The sequence below is a fragment of the Musca domestica genome, unplaced genomic scaffold (assembly GCF_030504385.1).
Source record: "Musca domestica strain aabys unplaced genomic scaffold, Musca_domestica.polishedcontigs.V.1.1 19, whole genome shotgun sequence".
NCBI classification, from domain to species: domain Eukaryota; kingdom Metazoa; phylum Arthropoda; class Insecta; order Diptera; family Muscidae; genus Musca; species Musca domestica.
In genome coordinates, this window is record NW_026712245.1 from 10,813,227 (window position 1) to 10,837,595 (window position 24,369).

At 35.8% G+C, this 24,369-nt stretch overlaps 1 protein-coding gene across 1 annotated transcript; it reads right to left on the minus strand.

The window, feature by feature from the left end:
- Positions 1-23,438: 23,438 nt before the first annotated feature.
- On the minus strand, positions 23,439-23,874 carry LOC131801998 (kunitz-type serine protease inhibitor 2-like). Its single transcript, XM_059121283.1, has 2 exons — positions 23,732-23,874; positions 23,439-23,671 (listed from the first exon to the last, which is right to left on the minus strand). The coding sequence occupies exons 1-2, from the start codon at positions 23,802-23,804 to the stop codon at positions 23,490-23,492; spliced, it is 255 nt and encodes an 84-aa protein (XP_058977266.1). The 5' UTR covers positions 23,805-23,874; the 3' UTR covers positions 23,439-23,489.
- Between the last annotated feature and the right edge of the window lie 495 nt (positions 23,875-24,369).

Below are 24,369 nucleotides of genomic sequence, written 5' to 3' on the forward strand. Positions count from 1 at the left end.
AAATATTAACTTACTACAAAGAACTCTATTGGCTCGATTAAATTCCAATTAACAAACAAAGGGTATTGTGACAAAATTCAATTCTTGGAATTGAGATAACACGAGTTGTTTTTTCTTTATCTTGTCTTGAATGCGTATTTTCAATTCTTCTGAATTTCGTTTCTTCTCGGCAACAACATATTTTTAAGTGATTGATTAACTTTATTTGAAATTAATTTTTTTTCATTGCTCGTTTAAAGACCTCTGATATATTGTGATAACAATTTATACCCTCTCAAGGGCGATAAGATACAATGTAATTCAATTATTATGTTTAGTCAATGGGAAAAATTTAGGTGTGTCTTAAAGGAGTATATTTCCTTGTGTTGAATAGAATCCCTGAACGTCCAGGAATATGTAAATTTATTTAAAAATTCATTGTAGTCCTTAGTAAAGCGGTTTTTCGACATGTCCGACATAATTAAAATAAAATAAGTAAAACTTGGAGCTTGAAAAATTTCCAAAAAAAATCCGACATGACCCATTTACGAGCATAACCTGCCTACTGGCAAAATACACATGTGTGCAAAATTTTATCCCTCTATCTCAATTCGTTCCGAATATAGCGTGATTCCACAGACAAACAGACGGCCATCGCTAAATCGACTAAGAATTTTTACGCTGAAAGAGTTTCATATTCTTATAAAGCCATTGAAATCGGTTGGAGAATGCAGTTAAACTCAAAAATACCATAAATTGGGCGGTACCGTTATAAGGGCGTTACGCCGAGCATTTTTTTAAGAGAAGATAACTTTTTACTAAGGATCCAACATATAAAATTACAGATGATGTAGTTGGAAGTACGATCAAAATCTTCATAATAACGAAAATGGACCGTGGACATAATTGTGGCCTGTGGAGCCACTGTAAAGTTGGAAAAATCCTAATTATTTTGCGATCATCTCCAAATCCGTTTCAGAAAATTTGGAGATGATCTAGCGATGTCCGTCCATCTGTCTTTTTGGCTGGTGCGCACGATAACTCTCGAAGGGAGTATCCGATTTGGTCCAAACTTAGTACTTCGTAATATTATTATCAAACTTAGATCGAGTTCGTAGATGGGCAATATCGATCCAATCTTCTGGAACCCGCCCCCTCCCACAAAAGATCGAAATTTTCAAAAAATATATTTTACTGCACTGAAAGAGGAAGGATAATTCGTGTTTGCTCCAACTTTGCAAATCCTAATATTTGCGTAAGTGCTAGGTCACGTATGAAAATGGACAATATCGGTCCACTCCATCAAGTACTTCCCCCACAAAGTTTCAACATTTTGAATAATTATAACTCTTATAAAATGTGGTGTAAGAGTACAATTATCTTCATATTTCACACATCACAATATTTTATTATTATTTTTATTAATGTCTGTCGTAAAAATGTGATGTATCGGTCCACTCCTTCTGGTACCTTCTCCACAAAGGGTCAAAATTTTGAAAATCCATGAAGATCATAAAACTCGTAATTAACATCGTATTCTATTCAGACTTGATACATCTCAATATTTCCATTAATCTGTTATAACGATGGTAAAGATCGGACCATTTCTTCTAGTACATCCCCCACATAGGGTTCAAGTTTTTGTAAAACAAAACGCTCAAAGAAAGCGAAATAAGCATCCAATACTCTTCAAATTTTACACTTACAACAATTTTTGCTAACACAAGATATGTTGTGAAGATGATATATATCTGCGAACTCCTTCTAGTACCTCACCATCAGTCATAACTTGCGGAACAAGTCAGTGATTTTTCTAAAAATTATAGCATATCTCATATAAAGTAAAAGAAGTAACCAATATAGTCGAAACCTGGCTCGTCGCAAAATTTATATCATATTAGATAGGTCCGATACGAAATGGACAATATTGGTCCATTCTATTGGAACCTTCTTTATATAGAGTCAACAATTTAAATAATCATAACATAAGTAAAAATATATTTAAATAATTTGTTTTTAAGTCTGTGGCTGTGATTTGGTAAAAGACTACAGACTGAGAGTCTTTTACCAAATCACAAAGCTCAATACCAGCAGTGGAAATTACAAAAAAGTGGATTATAAAAATACAACAAATACTTTTGTCTACTTCTAAAGAATAACTAGTTTTTTTCGGGTGGCATGCCCACGTCGAAGTATTAACGATTACAAACGATTGGTTGAAAACTCATTATTTCGGATTAGAAAGCGATTTTATTTATTTAGAAAACACTAGACGTAGTTTTGGTTTCTAACCGCTGAATTTGAAAATCTGAAAATTTATTTTTAATGTCACATGGAAAAGTTAATTTTTTTGCCAGTTGTAACCATAGGAAATGACTGAAGTTCTGCATATATTCCCATATATTTGGTGCCTCTAAAAGTTTTAGCTTTAATGAACAATTGGCAAAAATATACAGTACTTTTGGAATACACCACAATTGAAGCTCAATACATAGCGGATTCATTCATATGAGTCTAAAAGTCTTATTTCTTCTTATTCTGAACACTTCCAAACAATTGGTTTCCTAGCATTAACCTATACTATTTTAAAGATATTATTCGGAAAAGCATTATATGTTCCATAAATAAAATATACTCAACTGAATTTCTCGAAATAATTGAATCTATCAATAGATAAGGTCGCAATATCCAACCTCACTTTATTTGTTCATATTCTTATTGAAAACACAATAAACAATGATTTCTGATAATGTTGTCTTACATTTCAATTCAATAAATTTTATTTCGTTGTGGAAAGTATACCTAAGCTTGTCACAGTTATTCTTTGGAAATAAATTAATTTGAATTTTTACTTAAAAGGTTTCGGTGATTGTCAAACAATTAGACATCGTCCACCCCCTCCTCATCTCCCACCAATTTAGTTCACAGAGCACAGACCTCAGCAACAACAACTCGAATAATAGTCAAGCGGAATTGTAACTGTCATAGCTTGTGGTGTTTTTGGCGTTCTTGAACTAACTTTCCAGGAAGTTTGACAAATGTTGTACCAAAAATCTTAAATAAATTTCAAATTACTTTAATTGCAGGAAGAAATGTCGAAGTAAAACCTTTTGAAAACAAAGGCACGGCGTTAGTAATTGTCAGCACGTCGTGGCAATATCATAAATTATATCTTTTGTTGGGCCAAATTTTCATTAAGACAAATTATTGTCTATCAATATGTTGCCATGACGAAAGACATTACCTCAATTTGTGAACAACCACTTGCACCCTCACATCCCCCAAACGCACCCTGTAGCAGAAGCTCATCACAAGTTGTGATTCACAACATAAACAATGGTAATAACCAGACTACACAATCACAGCGTGTGGGAGTGGGGTTGTAATTTCACCCTTCTGCTCCCCAGGAAAATCTCTTTGCTTTGTTTTGCCAAAGGATGCTGCCAATGTTTTTAGTTCTGGTGCAGGAAGATTGTAAACAACTGTTGTTGCTGTTACAGTTGCTGTTGTTAACAAGTGTATACATCACCTTCAAGGTAAATTATGTTTGTATTAGTCTATTCTACCCCCTTCTACCCCTCCTCATCGACTTCCCATAATACACACTCAGACTAGAAAACCACACAGCTTAACAATGCCAAAAAGCCACTTTCACCACATCCTTATCCTACCTCCCCCCTCACCACTCTTTTGCCTTTGTGACAGAGAAACTTTGTGACTTCTGTGATTAAGTTCACTGGAATATTTCTTTTATTGACGAAAGCGTTAGTCACTTGTACGAGGGCAGCAAGTTCGAATGTACTTAAACCGTGACATTTCATTTTTGAAATTTATGTTCGAAATTATGAAATTAATTTAAACTTTTAATGAAGCGTGTTGAAATTTGACGAACATGTGGTAAATAATTTGCTTTTTATTTAGAGACATCATTTTTCTGTTGAATAATTTCAAAAAAAAGAAACAAGTACCTAGGCTTCAAAGTGCATAGAACTTGGGGTTGCCGCAGTAAAAGCAATGTGGTAGAAATATAAAATTGTGCTACTTTCCAAATTAGGTGGTCATTAACTATATTTTGGCACCAATTTTCCAAGCCCTTATTTCAGGACGGGCATGCCATAGAAAGTAAGTACTTCCCAAATTGCCACCAAAAAATAAGAAATGATTCAAAAAATTAATCGCTCTATTTTTAGAAAACACGAGTTGATTTTGTAATCGTTTTCATAACACTTCATTCCATTACAGCTGCTTGGCCGGGAAAGAAGGACTTAAATCTAAAACTTGAACCAAAATTAAAAACAAAATAAGTTAAAAAGCAGTAAGTTCGGCCGGGCCGAACTTTGAATACCCTCCCCTATTTGAAACGAATTTGGAAATAAAATCTTTAAAAAAAATTGTTAAAATTTTAAAAATACCGAATATAGCCGTTATATTGGTGTCTATACGACGTGGACCTACATGGGCGTTGTTTGTCATAAGTTATTACCATATTCAAATTCGAAACTTGCAATAAACGTTGAATAATGTAGCTAAAATCATCAAAATATCATATATAGGGAGGAAGCGTTATATCGGAGCTGTGCAAAAACGTGAACCAGCATATACAATTTTCTGTCATAGGCTGTAGCATCTATTACGAACTTCAAATACCAAATCTCAAACAATTTTGATGGGTATTGTACCTAAACTCGTCAAAATACCGAATATAGGGAGGTGCTGATATATGGGGTCTATACGAAGACCTGGACCAGCCTAGATAATTTTCTGTCACAGACTGAGCTCTAAATACGTAATTTGAAACAATTCCGGTGAATAATGACGCTAAAACCATCAAAATACAGAATATAGGTTATATGGGGGCTATATGAAAACGTGGACCTATATGGCCCATTTACGAACTCAAACTGCCTGGAAAATTAAACATGTGTGCAAAACTTTAGCCTTCTATCTCAATTCGTTCGAAAGATAGCGTGATTACAACAGACATACAGACGGAAATACCTAATTGGACTTAGAATTTTACGCTGATCAAGAATATATATACTTTGTTGGGTCTGACATGAGTATTTCGAGGAGTTAGAAACGGAATGACAAAGTTAACATACCCTCCATAGTATGGTGGAGGGTATAAACATTTTGTAGGGCAACTTTGAAATATAACCTCATACAATCTGAACTCAACAACCAACAATATGATTAGAAATTGTATCTGAATACTTAACAAAAATTAGGACCCACTATTATTGGAGGGCTGTACGAAATAGTGAACTTATATCTTCTTCTTTGCATATTCTGAAACCTTAAAATGTAAAGGTTGAATAACACTGACATTATTGATCTATCAAGTGATATCCTGATATGGCAAAATGCATTGGCCAATGACCTTAAAAACTGTGAGTGAAAAGTTCAAAATATCCATAATCGAGAGTTACCGTCCTATAGGAGGTTTATTATATACATCCTTGATACAGAATTTTCGATAAATTACGAAGTTCTTCATAAGTCAGGTTAAGAACTGTCAGTCGACAGATATTTACCCTACGCATTTTACCATTTATGTATAATTTTTTGATGAACCTGAAATTTTTCATACTTTCCAAATCTCAACCACAGACCCCAACAGCGGCATCCATATCAACTTTCGGGATTTCAGCTTTATTTCTCCAGCCTATTTTCCAGCCATACCCCTTCACCCAATACAAAATTTAGTACCATTTAGTACTTTTTGTCTCAATCATAGATACCAATAGAGACATCACTATCAGAATTTGGGATTCCAGCTCTATTTTAGTTTAGTAATTTTCGTACAACCACCTACATAAGCAGCGACCTTAATACCAAATTTCAGATTTCAAGCATTATCTGTTCACCCAATACCAAATTGTACCAAATATAGTACTATTTAGTACTTCGTGCACTTTCGTGCACTTTTAGTACCCATTTCCAAAATCACATCTTTATCACAAATTAACCCCTAAAAGGGACCCCAAAACAAAATTTCAAAATTCTAGTTTCACCCTGAACCAAACTGTTCCAAAGTTAGTACCATTTAGTACAGTTCGCACACTTAGTTCACATTTCCAAAACCAAACTTACAACCTTTATTCTCATGCTAAATGTCAAGTTGTTAGCTCTATCCGTTCTTAATACCAAATGGTACCATTTTAGAACTTTAGTACAAAATTGGAGCTTCTCGTAACCTTAAAGTTCGAATTAAGTTAAAAATCCTTTGGTATACCTATTCTAGATACTCTCATTCCAAATCTCAGAATTTTAGCTCATTCTGCTTTCCCAATATAAAACATTCAATATTTAGTACTTTTTAGTACTTATCCTTTACCCTTTTGTACCCTTTTTTCACTAATTTACAAAAAAAAACGCAGCCTTGTTCCACGCCTACGAACCAAGACTTGCTTTCGTGCAATATTTCAAGATTATAGCTTCGGTCGTCAGTGATTTCACTGCTCATTTTTAGATAGGGAATTAATAGGGTTTTTTTGGTTCTCTTTAAAGGTGTAAAATCACATTATCTGTTCTCCAATATTTTTCTGAGCTAAAGTTTTACCACATAAAAATATTATAAAAATTCAGGCCCACATCGTATCCACCTCTTTATTTGATTACCTTACTTCTCGAAATTCTGAATTCCTGTAAGCCAGACAGGTTAATGTAAAGTCTGGATCGCATTACCGAATTTTAGACGACCATCCCCAAGAACATTCCAAAAACGCCGTTCTCAGCAGTTGGGCATGGCTCGGTCCACTTTACAACGGATTATTTGCATTGATTTGCATTTGTTCCCGTACAAAATTCAATTGACGCAAAGAATATTGCCTGCGGACAAGCCTCGTCGATTGGAATGGGCCCAAAGTCATGGGTCATGGGTCCGTCGAATATGGGCAACCCTGTATATATTTTCCAGACCTAGATATAATACTCCTATCTGCGGAGCATAGCTATAACCTTTCATGCAATTCCTCATTCAATTCGCCCGTGCGCAGGGGTCTCATCCATTTAACTTTAACACGAAATCGAACAAATTTAAGCAAAGCGAAAAGATGTAACCACCCTCGTCGTTTAAAAATTTAATTTTAATTAGCCTTTTCTTTCGCTTTTCCGCACACACACACGCACACACCCACGGACAACGAAATAAGTGAGGTTTGTATTATCTTCAACAAATAATCGGAATGTGAAAATGAAATTCTGTTGTTATTATCGACCTTCGGGGCATTTTATTTCGCCATCATCATCACCGTTCGCATCAACGTCGTTATCGCCAACGACATCGTCATCAACCTCGGCGAGATTGCAGAACGAACACCGGTGTTTGTGGTTGAGCGTTGTACAATACCACCATTTCCATTTTATTGTTGTTCCTCTCCGCTGCTGCTGTTGTTGTTGTTGTATTTTATAATTACATTAATATTTTATAAAATCCAACAAAAATCATCAGCAAGCAGGTCGGTCGGTCGGTTGGTCGGACGCCCGCACTTTAACAAACAGCCTAAAGTAATCAATTGAATTGTTCGTTGGGATGGCTGAGTGGCTGAATGGATGGGTTGATGGATGAATGCAGGATAGAATAATGGATGCTCAATTCCAGTCATAATCAGTGAATATTATTTGAACACATACCCCCGCACGTACACACGCAACGATCCTGCCCAACTCCTCTTCATTTGTGGCTACCGTGAAATGACCCTTATTATTGCTGTCGGTATTGTGGCCCCTGACACTCGGCTACTGTGGCTGATGTTGTTTTTATTGTTGTTGTATTCAATTTGTTGATACATGGTGTAAGCCCATGCAACCCATTTGCGGCCATAACATTATGCATGTTTACGAATTGTTACTCTTAATGTAGCTTCTCGCTTTCGAGTCCTCTGTATCCATATATGTGCCGTCGTTGTGCATTCAGTATGGAGTTGTGCTGCATCGCACACGCTGACATTTAATTAAATGCGCCTACAGCTATAGTCATCATCATTCATCCACTAAAGTCATATCCCTTTCGCAAGTGAAGAACGTCGTATTTGAATCTGTGAATTGAAATACGTGAATTGTGCTACACGCATGAGTTGAAAGTGGCTCAATTTCTCTAAAAGCGGCAACACCTAAAAAATGGGTAATTTATATTTTTATACCCTCCACCATACTATGGAGGGTATATTAACTTTGTCATTCCGCTTGTAACTCCTCGAAATACTTATGTCAGACCCAACAAAGTATATATATTCTTGATCAGCGTAAAATTCTAAGTCGATTTAGCGAAGTCTGTCTGTCTGTCCGTCTGTTTGTTGTAATCACGGTATCTTTCGAACGAATTGAGATAGTAGGCTAAAATTTTGCACACATGTTATTTTTTTCAGTAGGCAGGTTAAGTTCGTAAATGGGCCATGTAGGTCCATATAGCCCCCATATAACAGTACCTCCCGATATTCGGTATTATAATGATTTTAGCGATATTATTCACCACAATTGTTTCAAATTTGGTATTTGAAGTTCGTAATTGATACTACAGTCTATGACAGAAAATTGTCTGTGCAGGTCCACGTCTTCGTATAGCCCCAATATTCGGTCTTTTCATGATTTTAGCGACATTATTCACCGGAATTGTTTCAAATTTGATATATGAAGTTCGTAATGGATACTAAAACCTATGACAGAAAATTGTCTGTGCAGGTCCAAGTCTTCGTATTGCCCCCATATAACAGTACCTCCCAATATTCGGTATTTTGATGATTTTAGCGTCATTATTTACCGGAGTTGTTTCAAATTACGTATTTAGAGTTCATAATGGGAACTACAGTCTGTGACAGAAAATTGTCTATTCAGGTCTTCTTATAGGCCCTATATATCAGCACCTATATTTTTATTCGGTATATTCGGTATTTTAACGAGTTTAGGTATAATACCCACCGAAGTTGATTGAGATGTCGTATTTGAAGTTCGTAATGGATGCCACATCCTATGACAGAAAATTGTCTATGCTGGTCCAGGTCTTCGCACAGCTTCGGTTTAACGGTACCTCCCTATATACGATATTTTGATGATTTTAGCTACATTATTTACCGTTTATTTCATGCTTCGAATTTGAATATGGTAATGGCTTATGACAAACAATGCCTATGTAGGTCCACATCGTATAGACCTCAATATAACGGCTATATTCAGTATTTTTAAAATTTTAATAGAATTTTTTAAGGATTTTATTTTTTTTTTTTAATTTCCAACTACGTTCCAAATGGTGGAGGATATATAAAATTCGGCCCGGCAGAACCTACTGCTTTTTAACTGGTTTCTACAAATCATACTTGATCTTCCTATGAAATAATATTGCCATTTGTTGTACTCAAGGGTTTTTAGGGAATTAAGATTTCAAGGGAATCTTGCACTGATATCTGGTAACCTACTTGCAAATAATTCTCTATTTGTAATCAGAATACTTTTTGTGTAATATTCTTTTTAATTCAGGAAGTTTAGTATCAATCGATTTAAAATGTTAAATTACCCTCTCCGTCCCAATTCACATGCCTTGTGCTGTTATACACCGATTTGTTATGCCACCATCAACTGCTTGCAAAACAAAGTTGCATTACGAAAAACGTGTAAACATTGAGCCACCGCAGCTTCAATGTTTGCTGGGCATTTATTGTAAGATTTCTACACCCCGAACTCCAGGCAGTGTCCCATCAACTCAGATTTCTTACTTGGCGAGTATTTGAGTTTGGCTGGTTTGTCCGACATGAATATATGTTCCTCCTCCCTCTGCTGCATTGTCGTGTCTGCCTCTTCCCATTGTTGATCTCAATTATTTGCATTTTGCTCACAAAAAACACTGCTGCGGCTACTCCACCAGCAAAAAGTGTTGCTATGCCTTTGGCTATTTTTACAGGTTGTTGCCGCTTCTGTTGCTGCCTGTTACCATTCAAGAAGAGAAGAGTGGAGGGGGCTTCATTGTTGTGGTAGCGATGATGTTGATGATTGTATTTATGCACAAAAATTAACAGACAATTGCCAAGTGGAAATGGAGTTGTAATCGGCTATAATTGCAACCAAGTGGAATGAATTTGAGGGCGTGGGAACAATCTGAAACAATAACGGTTAATGTGGGTTAAACGAATTTTGTGACAAAAAAGTGTGTATATCTTCAATGAAATTTTTATTTATTATAAAAAAATATTTATTATAAAAAATTGAATCAAGAATGTATTTAATCTCTTATCCTCAAAAAATGTGGAATAAAACGACATTAAAAATATGTGGATGAATTGTATGTGACAACAATTATTATTAGCCTATGAATAATGAACAAAATCTAAATCTCCTCTGGGAGACCTTCACAAAACCTGAAATCGGTAAATGAATGATTAATTGAAAGAAATAACTCGAGATCCTTAAAATTTAGATAATCAGGGGAAATAAAAATATATAAGAGCTATAATATGTCGTGAAACAATACTGCGTATTTCTTGAATTTATACTTCACCCTTTTAGTTATCCATCCCTGGAGGCTGTATCATAACCTGGCTGTATATTGGAATATTCTAAAACTCTTCAAATCGTGGGTTGTATTAAATGGAGATTATACGACGAATGGAACGATATCGATTTGACTGCTCACAAACAATTTCAGCTCTCCAATTGAATTTATTCGATATATACAGGGTGAGATAAAAAACTGCAACATAGTCAAACACCATAATTTTTATTTTTTTTTTTATTTAATTGAATAAAAGGAAAAAATGTCGGAAATAGCATCAAATTTTAGAATAAGTTTAGATCTTTTCGAATTGGTCACCTTTGGCACGAATTATGGCCTTCAAATGGCCAATTAAACCGCCAAATGCTGCCAGAATGTTGCTCTGCGGTATTTTGGTTTATTCCCGTAGAAGCGCTTGCTTGAGGTGATCGACACTTTGGTATTTTTTGTGCCAACCTTGCTTTCCAAAATACTCCAGACACAATAGTCCAAATGTTTGGGTGCCCAAGGCTTTAATACCCCCTCCAGGACATTTTCGCGATAATACTCGGCACGGTAGATTAATACAATCGGAGAGCGACCATCGGCTGTTATGGAGGCCTACACCATCACCATGGCCGGCGATTGAGTTTTGGTCAACTGAAGGTGCACATATTCTGCTGACCTCTTTGGCAAGTAAACACGATCATTTTGTTTGTTTACAAACTGCTGGACAACGAATGTTTTCTCATCGGAGGAACCAAAATTTGGCCAAGCAAAGCAACTCTTTAGCTCTTCTAAGTCTACGTCCTTTCTGTTGCGTTGTAAGTTCTTGCACTTTTTGGAATTTCAATGGCTTTACTCCGAGCTCTTTTTTTCAATATATGACGAATGGAATATTGCGATATGTTCAGCTCATGAGCCATTTTTCGGCCACTGCGACGCGTATTTCGATCAAGTCGCTTCTTTACTTTTCGAACCATTTCTACAATTTGAGAGTTTTCGACCCATGATTTTCTATGCTTTAAAACAATTATAACGAAATTTATCAGAGACAGAAATATTAATTGGGTCCACCGATTTCTTTGTAGGTTTGTAAATCTGCCTCTGACACATTGGACATTTAAATCTTCAATTGCTCTGGGCTTTTTTCAAAGCTAAAAATTTAACTTATAACTCTGTTTAACATGTCGCAACAGTGCCTAATATAAAATTAAGAATTACTTTAAGCATTCAATTTTAAAAATTCTTCTCTCAAATGGAACGCATATTTATGATTTATGCAACATTGGCTGAACTTGAAATTGTTTCAAACTTTATTCTCTTTTTCTACATCTTGTCCCTTTTCTGAGCACATGCCGCCCATCTCAAATGACAATGTCACGCATAGCACGCGCTCTCAATGTTATCGATATTTAAATGCTATCCAAATCTCGTTACTTTGCCACTCTTGGAAAAAAAAAAACTTTCAAAAGAAGAGGTGCAACGTCTGCTGCGAAAGACAAACGTCGCAATGTCATCTGCCATGAATTATCACACCTCTCGAACCCGGCAGACAATTGATAGCACAAGGTGGAAAAAACGCGAAATATGACGATGACGACAAATTCGTTTTCCATTACCACCACTTCGAACAGCAGTCATAGTAATTTTCTTTCCGTTTTTCAATTGCCTGCCAAAGCGAAAGACAAGACAATCATTTTGCATGGGGCGTTGGCGATGGGCGCAACTCTACGGAATGCCAGAACTCCCTGTCTTTTGCATAAAAACAAACGCATAGCAATTTTCCCGAACAGCTTCTGGTTAACATCTGTCGGAAGTCGCTGACATGATGTACTCTTTTTTTTTTGTTCTTCCTTGCCACTGTTTCCTCCAAATGCCATGTTGCACGGGCTATAGTCCGCTATGTTTGGCTATGGCAAAGTGGCAATGGTGGTGGCATAAAACTCGTGCTAAGGTGAAAATCGGAAAAAAGTAATTTCAAACAACAACAACAATAATAATAACATTACAAACTCACACACAAATCAGAAATCATGAAATTAACCTTTTTTTCTTTTGGTAGAACGTTCAATTGAAAATAGGAAAAATCCTAATAAGGATGTCTGTTCTTTGTTTGGCGAAATATTATCCCTCAATTGAGAGTACACTCAAACGCACACACACACGGTCGCACACAACCAAATGTTCGAAGGGGGATGGTTGTGCAAAGTTAAGAATTTATGAAAATTATACATTATTTTGACAATGTCACGGGTGTTTTGGGCATTTACAGACACATTTATTACAACTTGTGCCATCGATGACAATATCAAATGGTGTGCACTGTGGAATCTCCGGGATGAAAATGATAATTAAATAAACATAAGAAAATAGGTATTGAAAAATTGTGATTTTTTCCGTTAAAATATTTTTACAAATGCCATGATTTTAGGACATTAAATCCTTAAAATCCTGAAAAATATATATCTTTTGCCAGGAAATTTTGACAATAACGTCGTATTGTGAGCAGGAAATATGCGACTCCAACCAATATATCTTCTTGGATTGTGAGTTTTGTGAATAATATGCAATCCAACATAACAAGATTAAACAAACTCTCTTCGGGAGTTGTCATGTACTTTGAAGTTTATCGAGGAGGATATTAGTAAAACCATTGCACAATGAACCCACATCCAATTTTTCTGTCCAAAACTATTTTAATGTCTCCATACGGAATCTCTAGAAACCAACAGTGACCTCAATATCAAAAATCGGAATTTCGGTTCTATTTCTTTACCCAATATCAGTTTTAGCAGCATTTTTAAGCATATCCATAACATTCTACATCTCACCATTCTAGATCCTAACAGTCATCCGAACTTTGTACCATTTAGTGTTTTCGAACAATTATAGTACACATTTCCAAAACTACCTCCATATACAGGGTGAGATGAAAAAACTGCAACCAACTTCAGAGTGCTGTCATTTCTAAGCCACTCGTCGGACAGCTGTTAAAATAATTACAGTGGCTCATTATATTGTTTTCAAGCATACAAAAGCATTTTGGTGGGAATTTTCCACAAAAAAAAAAAAAATTATTCGTGCTGGAATTCAAGCGTGATAGTGTGACTTCTTTATATTTGGTTGGAAAACCACAAGTGGCTATCGTTAAAGCACTCCAGCATTTATATGTGAATAAATCTTTTGTGTCTCGTACCATCGTTCGTTACCGTGATACTAGTAGCATAGCCCGACGTCAAGGAAGTGGACGGAAGAAAACAGCAACATCAGCAGAAATGGTTCGAAAAGTAATGAAGCGACTTGATCGAAAGCAGTGGCCGAAAAATGACTCGTGAGCTGAACATATCGATCGAACAATATTCTATTAGGCAAATATTGAAAAATGAACTCTGGGTAAAGCCATAGAAATTCCAAAAAGTACAAGACCTTATACCGCAACAGAAAGAAAATAGACTCAAAAGAGCTAAAGAGTTGCTTCGCTGGACCGAAAGTGGTTTTCTCCGATGAGGAAACATTCGTTGTCCAGCAGTTTGTAAACAAACAAGCAAGTGCTTTGCCGGAAATGGGCCATAATACCGCAGAGCAACATTCGGGCAGCGTCTGACGGTTTCATTGGCCGTTTCAAAGCCACAATTCGTGCCAAAGGTGACCAATTCGAAAAAATCTAAGCTTATTCTAAAATTTTATGCTATTTCCGACATTTGTTGCTTTCATTCAATAAAATTAAAAAAAATGTAAAAATTATGTCGTTTGACTTTGTTGCAGTTTTTTTTATCTCACCCTGTATTAACCACAGACACCAAGAGGGACATGTATATCTAATTTCAGGATTTCTGCTCCATTCGTTCACCCAATTTCAAATTTAGTACTTTTCGTTCAGATATAGTACACATTTCCAAAACTACCTCCATATCTCATTCCCAGATACTAACGGAGACCTCAATACCAAATTAGAGAATTCCAGCCATATCCCTTCATCTAACACCAGATTTAGTACTTTTCGTACTAACATAGGATGCATTTCCAAACCAACGCAAACCCCAACACAGATACCATCAGTAATTTTAATATCAAATTTCAAATTTTTTTTTACACCCAATACCAAACATAGTACCATCCAGTGCTTTTAGTACAATTATAGTACATATGTCCGAAACCTCCTCCATAAGTCTACTCAGTCACGAACAGAGACCCTAATATATAATTTCAATCTGTTCACCAAATACCAAATTATACCAAAAATTAGTACTATTTACAAAGCTTCGGGCACTTGTAGTACGAATTTCCAAAACCATCTCTTTGTCAGAAACCTACCACAAATAGGGACCCCATTACAAAATTTCAAAATTCCAGTTTCAGTCGTTCACCCTCCAAATTTAGTACTTTTAGTACACATTTCCAAAACCATTTTCATATATCAAACTTACTTTTCAACTTTGGTTCTAATACCAAATTTCAAGTTTTTAGTTCTATCCGTACACATGGTACCATTTAAGAACTTTTCTTAGTCTTTTCTTAGGGAATTTCCCAAAACCCTTTGGTACATCTATCTAGCATTCAATTAATGACTCTCATTCCAAGTTTAATACAATACAAAATATTACATTATTAGTACATTTTAGTAATATTTTAGTACAAATTTCTAAAAACCCAGCCTTATCACACAGTTACGCATTCATACTGACCCTCGTGCAACATTTCAAGATTCTAGCTTTTTATTTAGCTCTTTTTTATTGATTCAATTTTAGGTTAATATTGAATATGGACTTTATTGGCTCTCTCTCTCTCTTACTTGGCCCATAAATTAAAAAAAAAAATATAAATACTTTCCACTTTTTCTTATCATAACCACTGTTCATGTTTGTTTTTGTTGTCAGGATACACCCATGTAATGTACTTACACATGTAACTACCAACACACACATATTATATTATGGCATGTTTATTCCCCTACCATTCTCTGTCCATCCGACCATTCATCCATTTCGTCAAAGATAAAATGCCCGTAGAATTCAATAGAAAATTGAGTTATGTTGCGACTTGTTGGCAGAATTGTTCGCTGGAAATGAGTGATTATCAGATGTTATCTACCCTGACAAAACTATAAGGGTTGTTTCCCACTGATGACAGGCCAATATGGATTGAATTTATCAAAAAATTCACACCTCTTTCGTTGGGGTTATTAACATTTTACCCTTTAATTTGCAAAAGGCATATGTTTTTAATATATCATCGCAAAATGCTACTTCGTCAACCTACCCGGTGCGAAGGAGGTGCAGAATAACTGAAAGTCATCTGCAAAACAAGGAAACAATGGTCGAACCAAATTACCAAACACATGGAAGTGGTGATGCCAGTCAAACATCAGATATTATGGAAAATTATATGACAACCTGCATTCCGTGATATATTGGGTGTGTGTGTGTGTGTTTGTGACAGTAAACCCCACCAGCACCCTCACCATACTGCAGACAATGACTATAAAATTAAAAGAAAATTGAAAATTTGTTTCTTTGTGTCCCCTTCCCCCCCAAATCATGAATTATCAAAAGTGATAATTATGTTTCAATGTTTTTCATCTCCATTAGAAGCCCACAGTTTTCTTTCAAAAGCATATTGCGATGAAGCCGATTCCTTTTTGGGATGCCACAGCAGCGGCATTGACATCGAATATTGTAATTGTAAAAGGCAAAGTATCCTGTTTGCGGAAACCCTGCAAGTGACACATTTAAGTTCGTTAATACAAAGAACACCTGTGGAGAGGTTTTAATTGCATTTACACTCAGGAGCACACAGACACACACACTCAGGATATCTTACTTGGTCGGTCGGTAGTCTACTACTACTCCTCCTCCAACACCACCACCTCCTACTTAATCTTAAATGCTGTCCAACTGTGTTCATCCCGTGAGTTCGAGGAACATCGCTGACGGTGAGCAGCAGAGATGGATGGCGTTGCTGATGTTTGATTTTGATGTGATGACAACGCATCACAAAAGTGCAGAACATAAAAGGTCGTTATGACAGCTTTGTTGATGTTGATGTCCTGATATGCCCCCACTTCCAATCTGGTGTCTCAACAGGAAAATTTGGGACACTATGCCATTTGCTATAAACAATGTCGTGTCGTGAAAACATAAAATGTCCTTTAAAATTGCTACTGTTTCTTTGGAGAATGGACACGATTTTGTAATTGTTGTGTGATTTGTGTTTAGATAAAGACCAAATAAATATTTTGTTTTGTCCTCAAAGAAATTTTAGATGAGGGTGTTGGGGAAAAATAGTTAGGGAAATCAATATTTCATTTATACAATATCAACGTAACTACTCAATAAGACACTTTTGATACTATTTAAGAGAAAATTCTATGCATTTATATTCATCAACTTGATTTCAAGCTAAAGGAATATTTCTGCTATTAATTTTTTTTTTATTGCATACCCTCCACTATACAGCAGAAACTTGCAAAACTTAAAAGAAGTCCGTTGAAAAATTATGCTATAATTTTAAAAACTTCGAAATTTTCTTGTAACAGTTTTATGGGACTATACGGACACGTGGTGCCCAAATACCAAGTTTGAAATAATTCTGTTGTTAAATCTAAATCATTAAAACTCCAAATATTGGAAGGTGCCGTTGTATGGGGCACTAATACCAAATATCTGGATTTGCAAAATACCAAATATCTGGAGGTACAGTTATATGAAGACTAAACTTAGACCTAGATTAACAGGATGTTTTCTACATATTGGGAACACAAATTTCCAATACCACCCAAAAAAACCTTAAATCTGTCAGTAGTTATATGGGGGCTATACCAAAACGTGGACCTACACGGCTCATTTTCAATACCAAAAGTTCTGCAGACCTAAAGCACATGTGAGTAACATTTTACCAACCTACTTCATTTCTTTCGAAGGCTTGAGTGTTTTCAGCAGACAGACAGACTGACGGGTATCGCTAAATCGCCATAAAATCTTTTAATGATCAAGAATATGTATACACTGTGCAGGGTCTAAAATTTATATTTAGAGGTATTACAAATCTAATGTGAAATTTTATATACCATCCATACTATGGTGGAGGTTACAAAAACATATCGGAAAAACTCTCCTCACCGGATTATCATGGCCAACCGTAGGATGTCATATATGTTTGACAGACCTTGTTACCACAAACTTAAAAGGTTTCTATAAACGTTATAGTCAGGCTGATGAACTTATATTCACTAAAGGTGTTAAGAGGTGAGATTAGACGGGATTTTTGGAAATTCGTGTTTAAGAGTGCGAAAAGTAGTAAAAACGTACCAAATAGTACATTGTATTTAAGCGATGGGAATGAGTTCGGAATTTTAAATTTTATATGTTGTCACCTTCAGTGTGTAAGGGAGATATAAGAAGAGAACACAAAGGTTACACCGTTGTAATGGAACGATCTTTATATCCTCAGCCTAATGACTACGGCCAAGACGTGCCACTTCGAAATTACAGTTTTAGACTACAGGGTGAGATGAAAAAACTGCAACAAACTTCAGACTGATGTCATTTCTAATCCACTCGTCCGACAGCTGTTAAAATTATTCCTGTGACAGCTCATTATATTGTTATAAACCGTACAAAAGCATTTTGGTGAGAATTTTCCAGAAAAAAAGTTGTTCGTGATGCAACTCCAACGTGATAGTGTGATTTCTTTATATTTGGCTGGAAAACCACAAGTGGCTATCGTTAGAGCACTCCAGCAATTAAATGTGAATAAATCTTTTGTGTCTCGTACCATCGCTCGTTACTATAACTAGTAGCGTAGCCTGACATCAAGGAAGTGGACGGAAGAAAACAGCAACATCAGCAGAAATGGTTCGAATAGTAAAGAAGCGACTTAATCGAAACCCGCGTCGCAGTGGCCGAAAATGGCTCGTGAGCTGAAAAAAATGTATCGCAATATTCCATTCGGCAAATATTGAAAAATGAGCTCGGGGTAAAGCCATTGAAATTCCAAAAATTGCATGAACTTACACCACAACGGAAGGAAAATAGACTCAAAAGAGCTAAAGAGTTGCTACGCTTGGCCGAAAGTGGTGAACTGCCGAATTTGGTTTTCTCCGATGAGAAAACATTCGTTGTCCAGCAGTTTGTAAACAACAAAATTATCGTGTTTACTTGCCAAAGAGTTTAGATGAAAATATGCACCTTCGATTGACCACCAGAACTCAAGCGCCAGCCGCTGGTCGCTCTCTGCTCGTATTTATCGACCGTGGCATCAGAATAAATGCCGAATATTATCGCGAAAATGTTGTAGAGAGTGTATTAAAGCCTTGGGCACCCAAATATTTTGGCCGCAGACCTTGGACATTCCAACATGACTCAGCACCATCGCACTCAACACGCACCACTCAAGAATGGTTGCAAAATGAGGTTCCTCGCTTCATTTCCAGCGCACAATGGCCAACAAAATCTCCGAATATCAATCCGTTGGACTATTATGTCTGGAGCATTTTGGAAAGCAAGGTTGGCACTAGAGAATACCAAAGTGGCGATCACCTCAAGAAAGCGCTTCGCCGGGAACGGCCAAAATACCGCAGAGCATCAATCGGGTAGCGAGTGACGGTTTCATTGGCCGTTTGAAGGTCATAATTCATACCTTTGGCACCAATTCGTAAAAATCTATACTTATTCTTAAATTTCTATTTCCGACATTTTTTGCTTTCATTCAATAAAATTTAAAAATTATAACGTTTGACTTTGTTGCAGTTTTGTTTATCTCACCCTGTATAGTTCTCTATGGACGAAATCTACTAAATTTGGAACAGCTTGGTTAAATGTGAACGGATGAAGCTGAAATTGTGATAATTTGTGTTGAAATCCCAGCTCGTAGTAGGTTTGTGGTACAATGTGTACTACAAGTGCACGGAAGGTACTAAATAGTACTGTAAATGGTAAAGTTTGGTATTGGGTGAACAGGCAGTGCTCGAAATCTCATATTCGGTGTGCTCCTGTGCTATCTGAACATATAAACGTGCTTTTGTAAATTTGGTACTGTTGGTGTCTGTACTCGTATTTGAAATTTGGCGAAATATATTAAATAGTACTAAACTTGGTATGGGGTGAAGGAGTACAATAGCGAATCGTGGCGACCATTTGAAAGAAAAAGAAAATAACTTAACTGCCTCACAGATATTCTTTTGGGAGACATTCACATAAATCGATTTTTTAATGTTAAACTTCAATAATTTATTTATGTGACTTAGAGCGTGCGAAAACGATTCGCTAACAACTAAAATACAAGTCTATTTGCCATTATTTGCACAAACTCTTTGCCAACTTTCGCGGAGGAAAAAAAGGGTTCTTTCCCACATTCTTATCTTTGGGGGTTCATTCATTAATCTGTAAAATCCGTTTTTGCTATGATTTAAAAGTCAAACATGGCCAAATGTAAAATGAAGTCATAAACATTTTACATATCGAACAGACATCCACACCTCGTACATGTGTTGCGAAAATTGATAAATTGACAAACATTAAAATGTCGACGACAGTTGTACAAAAGAATCCATTACGAGTAACCTCAGCTCACGTTGAGGCGGAGAGACAAGGCAGTCGTGCATGGGCATTGAGTCCGTGTTAAACCACTAAAAGCCACGTGACTTGACAAACTTTTTTTTTCCTCCCAAATGGACAGATATCAATTTTAAGGATTATTTTTTTTTTTTGTGCACACACACACACATAATTTCTACTCTCCACTGTGGGAATCCAAGAATCTAAAACCGTAGAAAGTTTAAAAATCACTTGTTCAGGCCTCGCCGTCGTCATTGTCTAATCGCACAACGGAAAATAGTAACAATTGAAATAACCACATCGAGAAAGACACACGCCTTGCGAATAGTGGGCACAGTTCGAAGAATGTGTCAAGTCACGTGGCCCTTCACAATTGGAAAACACGAAGATTGATGCAAAATTCGGACAATGGTTTCGAAATTGTATTTAAAAAAATAAAACTTGCCTGAACTTTGACACACGCCTCGTATAAATGTTTTCATTCACCCGTTCCACTTCACTGCTAATGATGGGTAGCAGTGATAGACTTTATGAAAGTGTCATCACAGAGCGTATCGAATATTTTTAAAGCCCAAAAATGTCAGGGAATTGTCTGCTTGTCACACACTTTGCAGACCGTGTCAGTCGAAGTGCTCAGGGGTGACAAGTGCTCTTGGGTGACAATATTGTCCTTAATTGTGGCAAACAATTAATTTCAAAATGAAAACGCTGCACAAATGTGTGTTATTGCCATCATTAATGTTAACACAAATCGAATTAATGATATTTTTTAAAGAAAAAAAAAATCGACATTTTTGGTGAAAAATTTTAAAGAAGGTTATTCTTTATGAAGTTTTTACAATAATTGAAAATATTTATTATCAGAACTGAATATTGTTTTTACAAACTAATTTCCAAAATGAATAAAAAAGGCAATTTATTAGCAAAGATGACCGTGCCATTCCAAATCACAATGCCAAAAATACCAGATTTAATGTACGAAACGCTGAGTTTTGTTAACTATTAAAACAAGATATCCGTCTTTCAGAAGAGGAAAGCAAATTAATTATATTAATCAGTCCAAACAGTTTTTGATACAATGACTCACACGTGGAGATATCTAATTATTATAAAACAAGTTAAAACGTATCAGTCAGATTAGCCGACAGATGTATACCCTCAGCCAATTTTCGATTATTTAAATATATTTTGACATCTATTATGATTATTCAAATTGTTGACCCTCTATGGAGTAGGCTCCGGCGGAATGGACCAATATCGGCCATTTCGTATCGAATCTCAATAAATATGATAAAAATGTTGCGACGTGCCAGTTTTGTACTATATCGAATACATCCTTCACTTTATATGAGATATGGGATACTTTTTAGAAAATGTTAAAATGTGCATGAGGTACAAGATATAGTCGACCGAAGTATTCCATTTTCATACTTTCTTTAATACAGATAATAATATTGGTATGGCCAAAATTATAGGAAATTCTATCCAATTTTATATTAAAACATAAATTCCATATTCATCTCAGGATTCTATATTTAGATATAGCAAGCTGTAAAGAATTACTGACTTGTTCGCAAGTTATGAGAGATAAACTTATTGAAAATTGGGACCATTTGTGGGGAGGTACCAGAAGGGATTCGCAGATATATATCATCTTCACAACAGATTTTGTATTAGCTAAAATGTTTGTGTGTGTGTCTGAAATTTTAAGAGAGTTGGATACTTATTTTGCCTTCTTTGAGCGTTGAGTTTTTCAAAATCTTGAAGCCTATGTGGGGGAGATAACAGAAGAAATGGTCTGATCTCTACCATCTTTATAGCACATCTTGTGTTGATGAAAATATAGAGATGTGCCATGGAAACGGATGTTAATTTCGCGTTTTATGAGCTTCATGAATATTCAAAATGTTGACTCTTTCTGGGGGAGGTACTAGAAGGAGCGGACCGATATATCCCATAATGGTTTATGTGACATATGAAGGGAACCGTATGCTTATTTCGGATTTTAAAATCGTCTTGGATACTTAAAATTTTGACCGGGAGATGTACAATTAGGAATGATCTGATCTTTATAAAAGATCTTGTGTTGATAAAAATATTGAGATGTGTCAAGTCTGAATTGAATTGGATGATAATTTCGCTTTTGATGAGCTTCATGGATAAAAAAATGTTTACCCTTCGTGGGGGAGGTACCAGAAGGAGTGGACCGATATATTTCATCTTCACACCAGACCTTGGTTTAATATAAATATAGTGGTGTTTGTAATTTGAGGGCAATCGGAATCTTACAACACATTTTTTAAGAGTTATAATTATTAAAAATGTTGACCCTTTTAGGGGGAGGTACTTGATGGAGTGGATCGATATTGTCCATTTCTACAGTTACTCTAGCACTGATGCAAATATTATGATTTGCGAATTTCGGGCAAAATCGGATTATCCTTTAAATTTCTGTGCAGAAAAGTATTTTTTTGAAAATTGTAAACTGATATGGGGGAGGTAGCAGAAGGAGTAAACCGATCTTATCCAACTACGAACTCGAACTAATTTCGATAATAATGTTACGATGTACCAAGTTTGGACCAAATCGGATACTCTCTTCGAGAGCCAGACAGACGGATGGACGGACATCGCTAGATCGACTCCAAATGTCCTGAATCGGATTTGGTCCAAAGAGACCTGGACTAAACTAAAACTGATGGGGGGACGTTTTGGCTGTATCACATGATATATACCCTCTCTAGTCATATGGCTGAGGGTATAAAAATAATATCTACCAATCATACTTAATATTGAAGTAAATAGTAATCGGTGGAGGTTTGATTGATTTGATTGGGCCAAAAACTATGTAACACCTAGAAATATTGGTCCTGCACATAGGAATGTGGATCTATCTCGCCTAGCTGAATCTATCGTCCTATGTATATCCGCCCATGTTAATTTTTAATCACGCTACAGGTCGCAATTATGGCCCGATCGCTACGAAATTTTGCATGGAGGTGGGGATAGGTTCAGAATAGAAACCTGTTGTTTTTGGCCTTTTGCCATGAAGGATTAAATCTAAGAAACTATGCCCATTAAAAAATTAATATTTTTTTGTCATATTTTTATCGCATGAGATTTTTTCAATTTCTCTTACAATATTGAATTGTACATTTTGCAATATATTTTTCACCTTACAACACTTTTTTGGGGGGTATTATATTCAAAACTTCCTGAATTTCCTGCTCTACAGGTCATAATTAAACACCAATCGACATGGAATTTTGCATGAAGTTAAGGACATGCCAGAAGTCTAGAATTTTAAAAGACCATTGGATCACGCTTCCAACATATAGTGTTGTATGGTATCACATGTTCGTTCCGCACGTCTTTGCTTACTTCTTCTTTTTTTTAGTATTGGATAGACATAGTCCTTTTTAATAATTTATTATCCATTTAATAACCAAATATTCCAAAAATATTATTTATAGAAATTTATATTAAATACTTCATCTTTTACAAGTTCCGGTACATTCTTCCAGGGTATCGAAACGATTTGCATTTCCACCACATCCTCCATAAATAAATTGTACACACTCATCAGTCTCGACATTGTAGGAATAACATGGGAAATAGGCCAAGCAAGCTGTTCCATTAAAACCATCAGCAGAATGTTCCAATTGACATATATCTGTGGAGGATAATTTATAATAATAATTTATTTTACATCGTACGAATGATTGCGTCTTACCAATGTTAGCGGCCGAGGAGATATAAATCAGACCAGCAGCAGCAATCAAGAAAAATACAAAGATCTTCATCATTTTCAGAATTGAGGTTTAATGCTTTATGCTAAAGAATACTTCTAAGAGTGTCTGGATTTCTAAAGATTTCAATGGGTTTTTATATAAAATTCGCTTTATTAACTTACATATTTGAAATAAATCAAATTGTATTTACCCTGGCCACATTTCGAAAAGTTCTTCGCAAATAATAATAAACGACTTATACAATAGACGGCGTTTTTTAGATATACCTTATCTGCCACAAACATTTTCTGGGGGCTTTGACATAAGAGATGTAGATAACAGAGATTTGCATCACAAATATTAATATGTGTTGTGAAAGTCATTTATCCTGGTCAGATCATAGTCATTTACTTGAAACTTTATATCATATTTTGAAAATCAATTAAAGTTTAACAAGTTAAAGAGTATCTGTCGGTTTTACCGACAGATGTCTACCCTCAGACAGATATATTTAGATATAGCAAGTTGTAAAGAATCGCTGACTTGCTTCGCAAATTATGACAGACAAAAGTATTTTGACCCTTTGAGCCTTTGTGGGAGAGGTACCAGCAGAAGTGAACCGTTTTATCCCATCTTCACA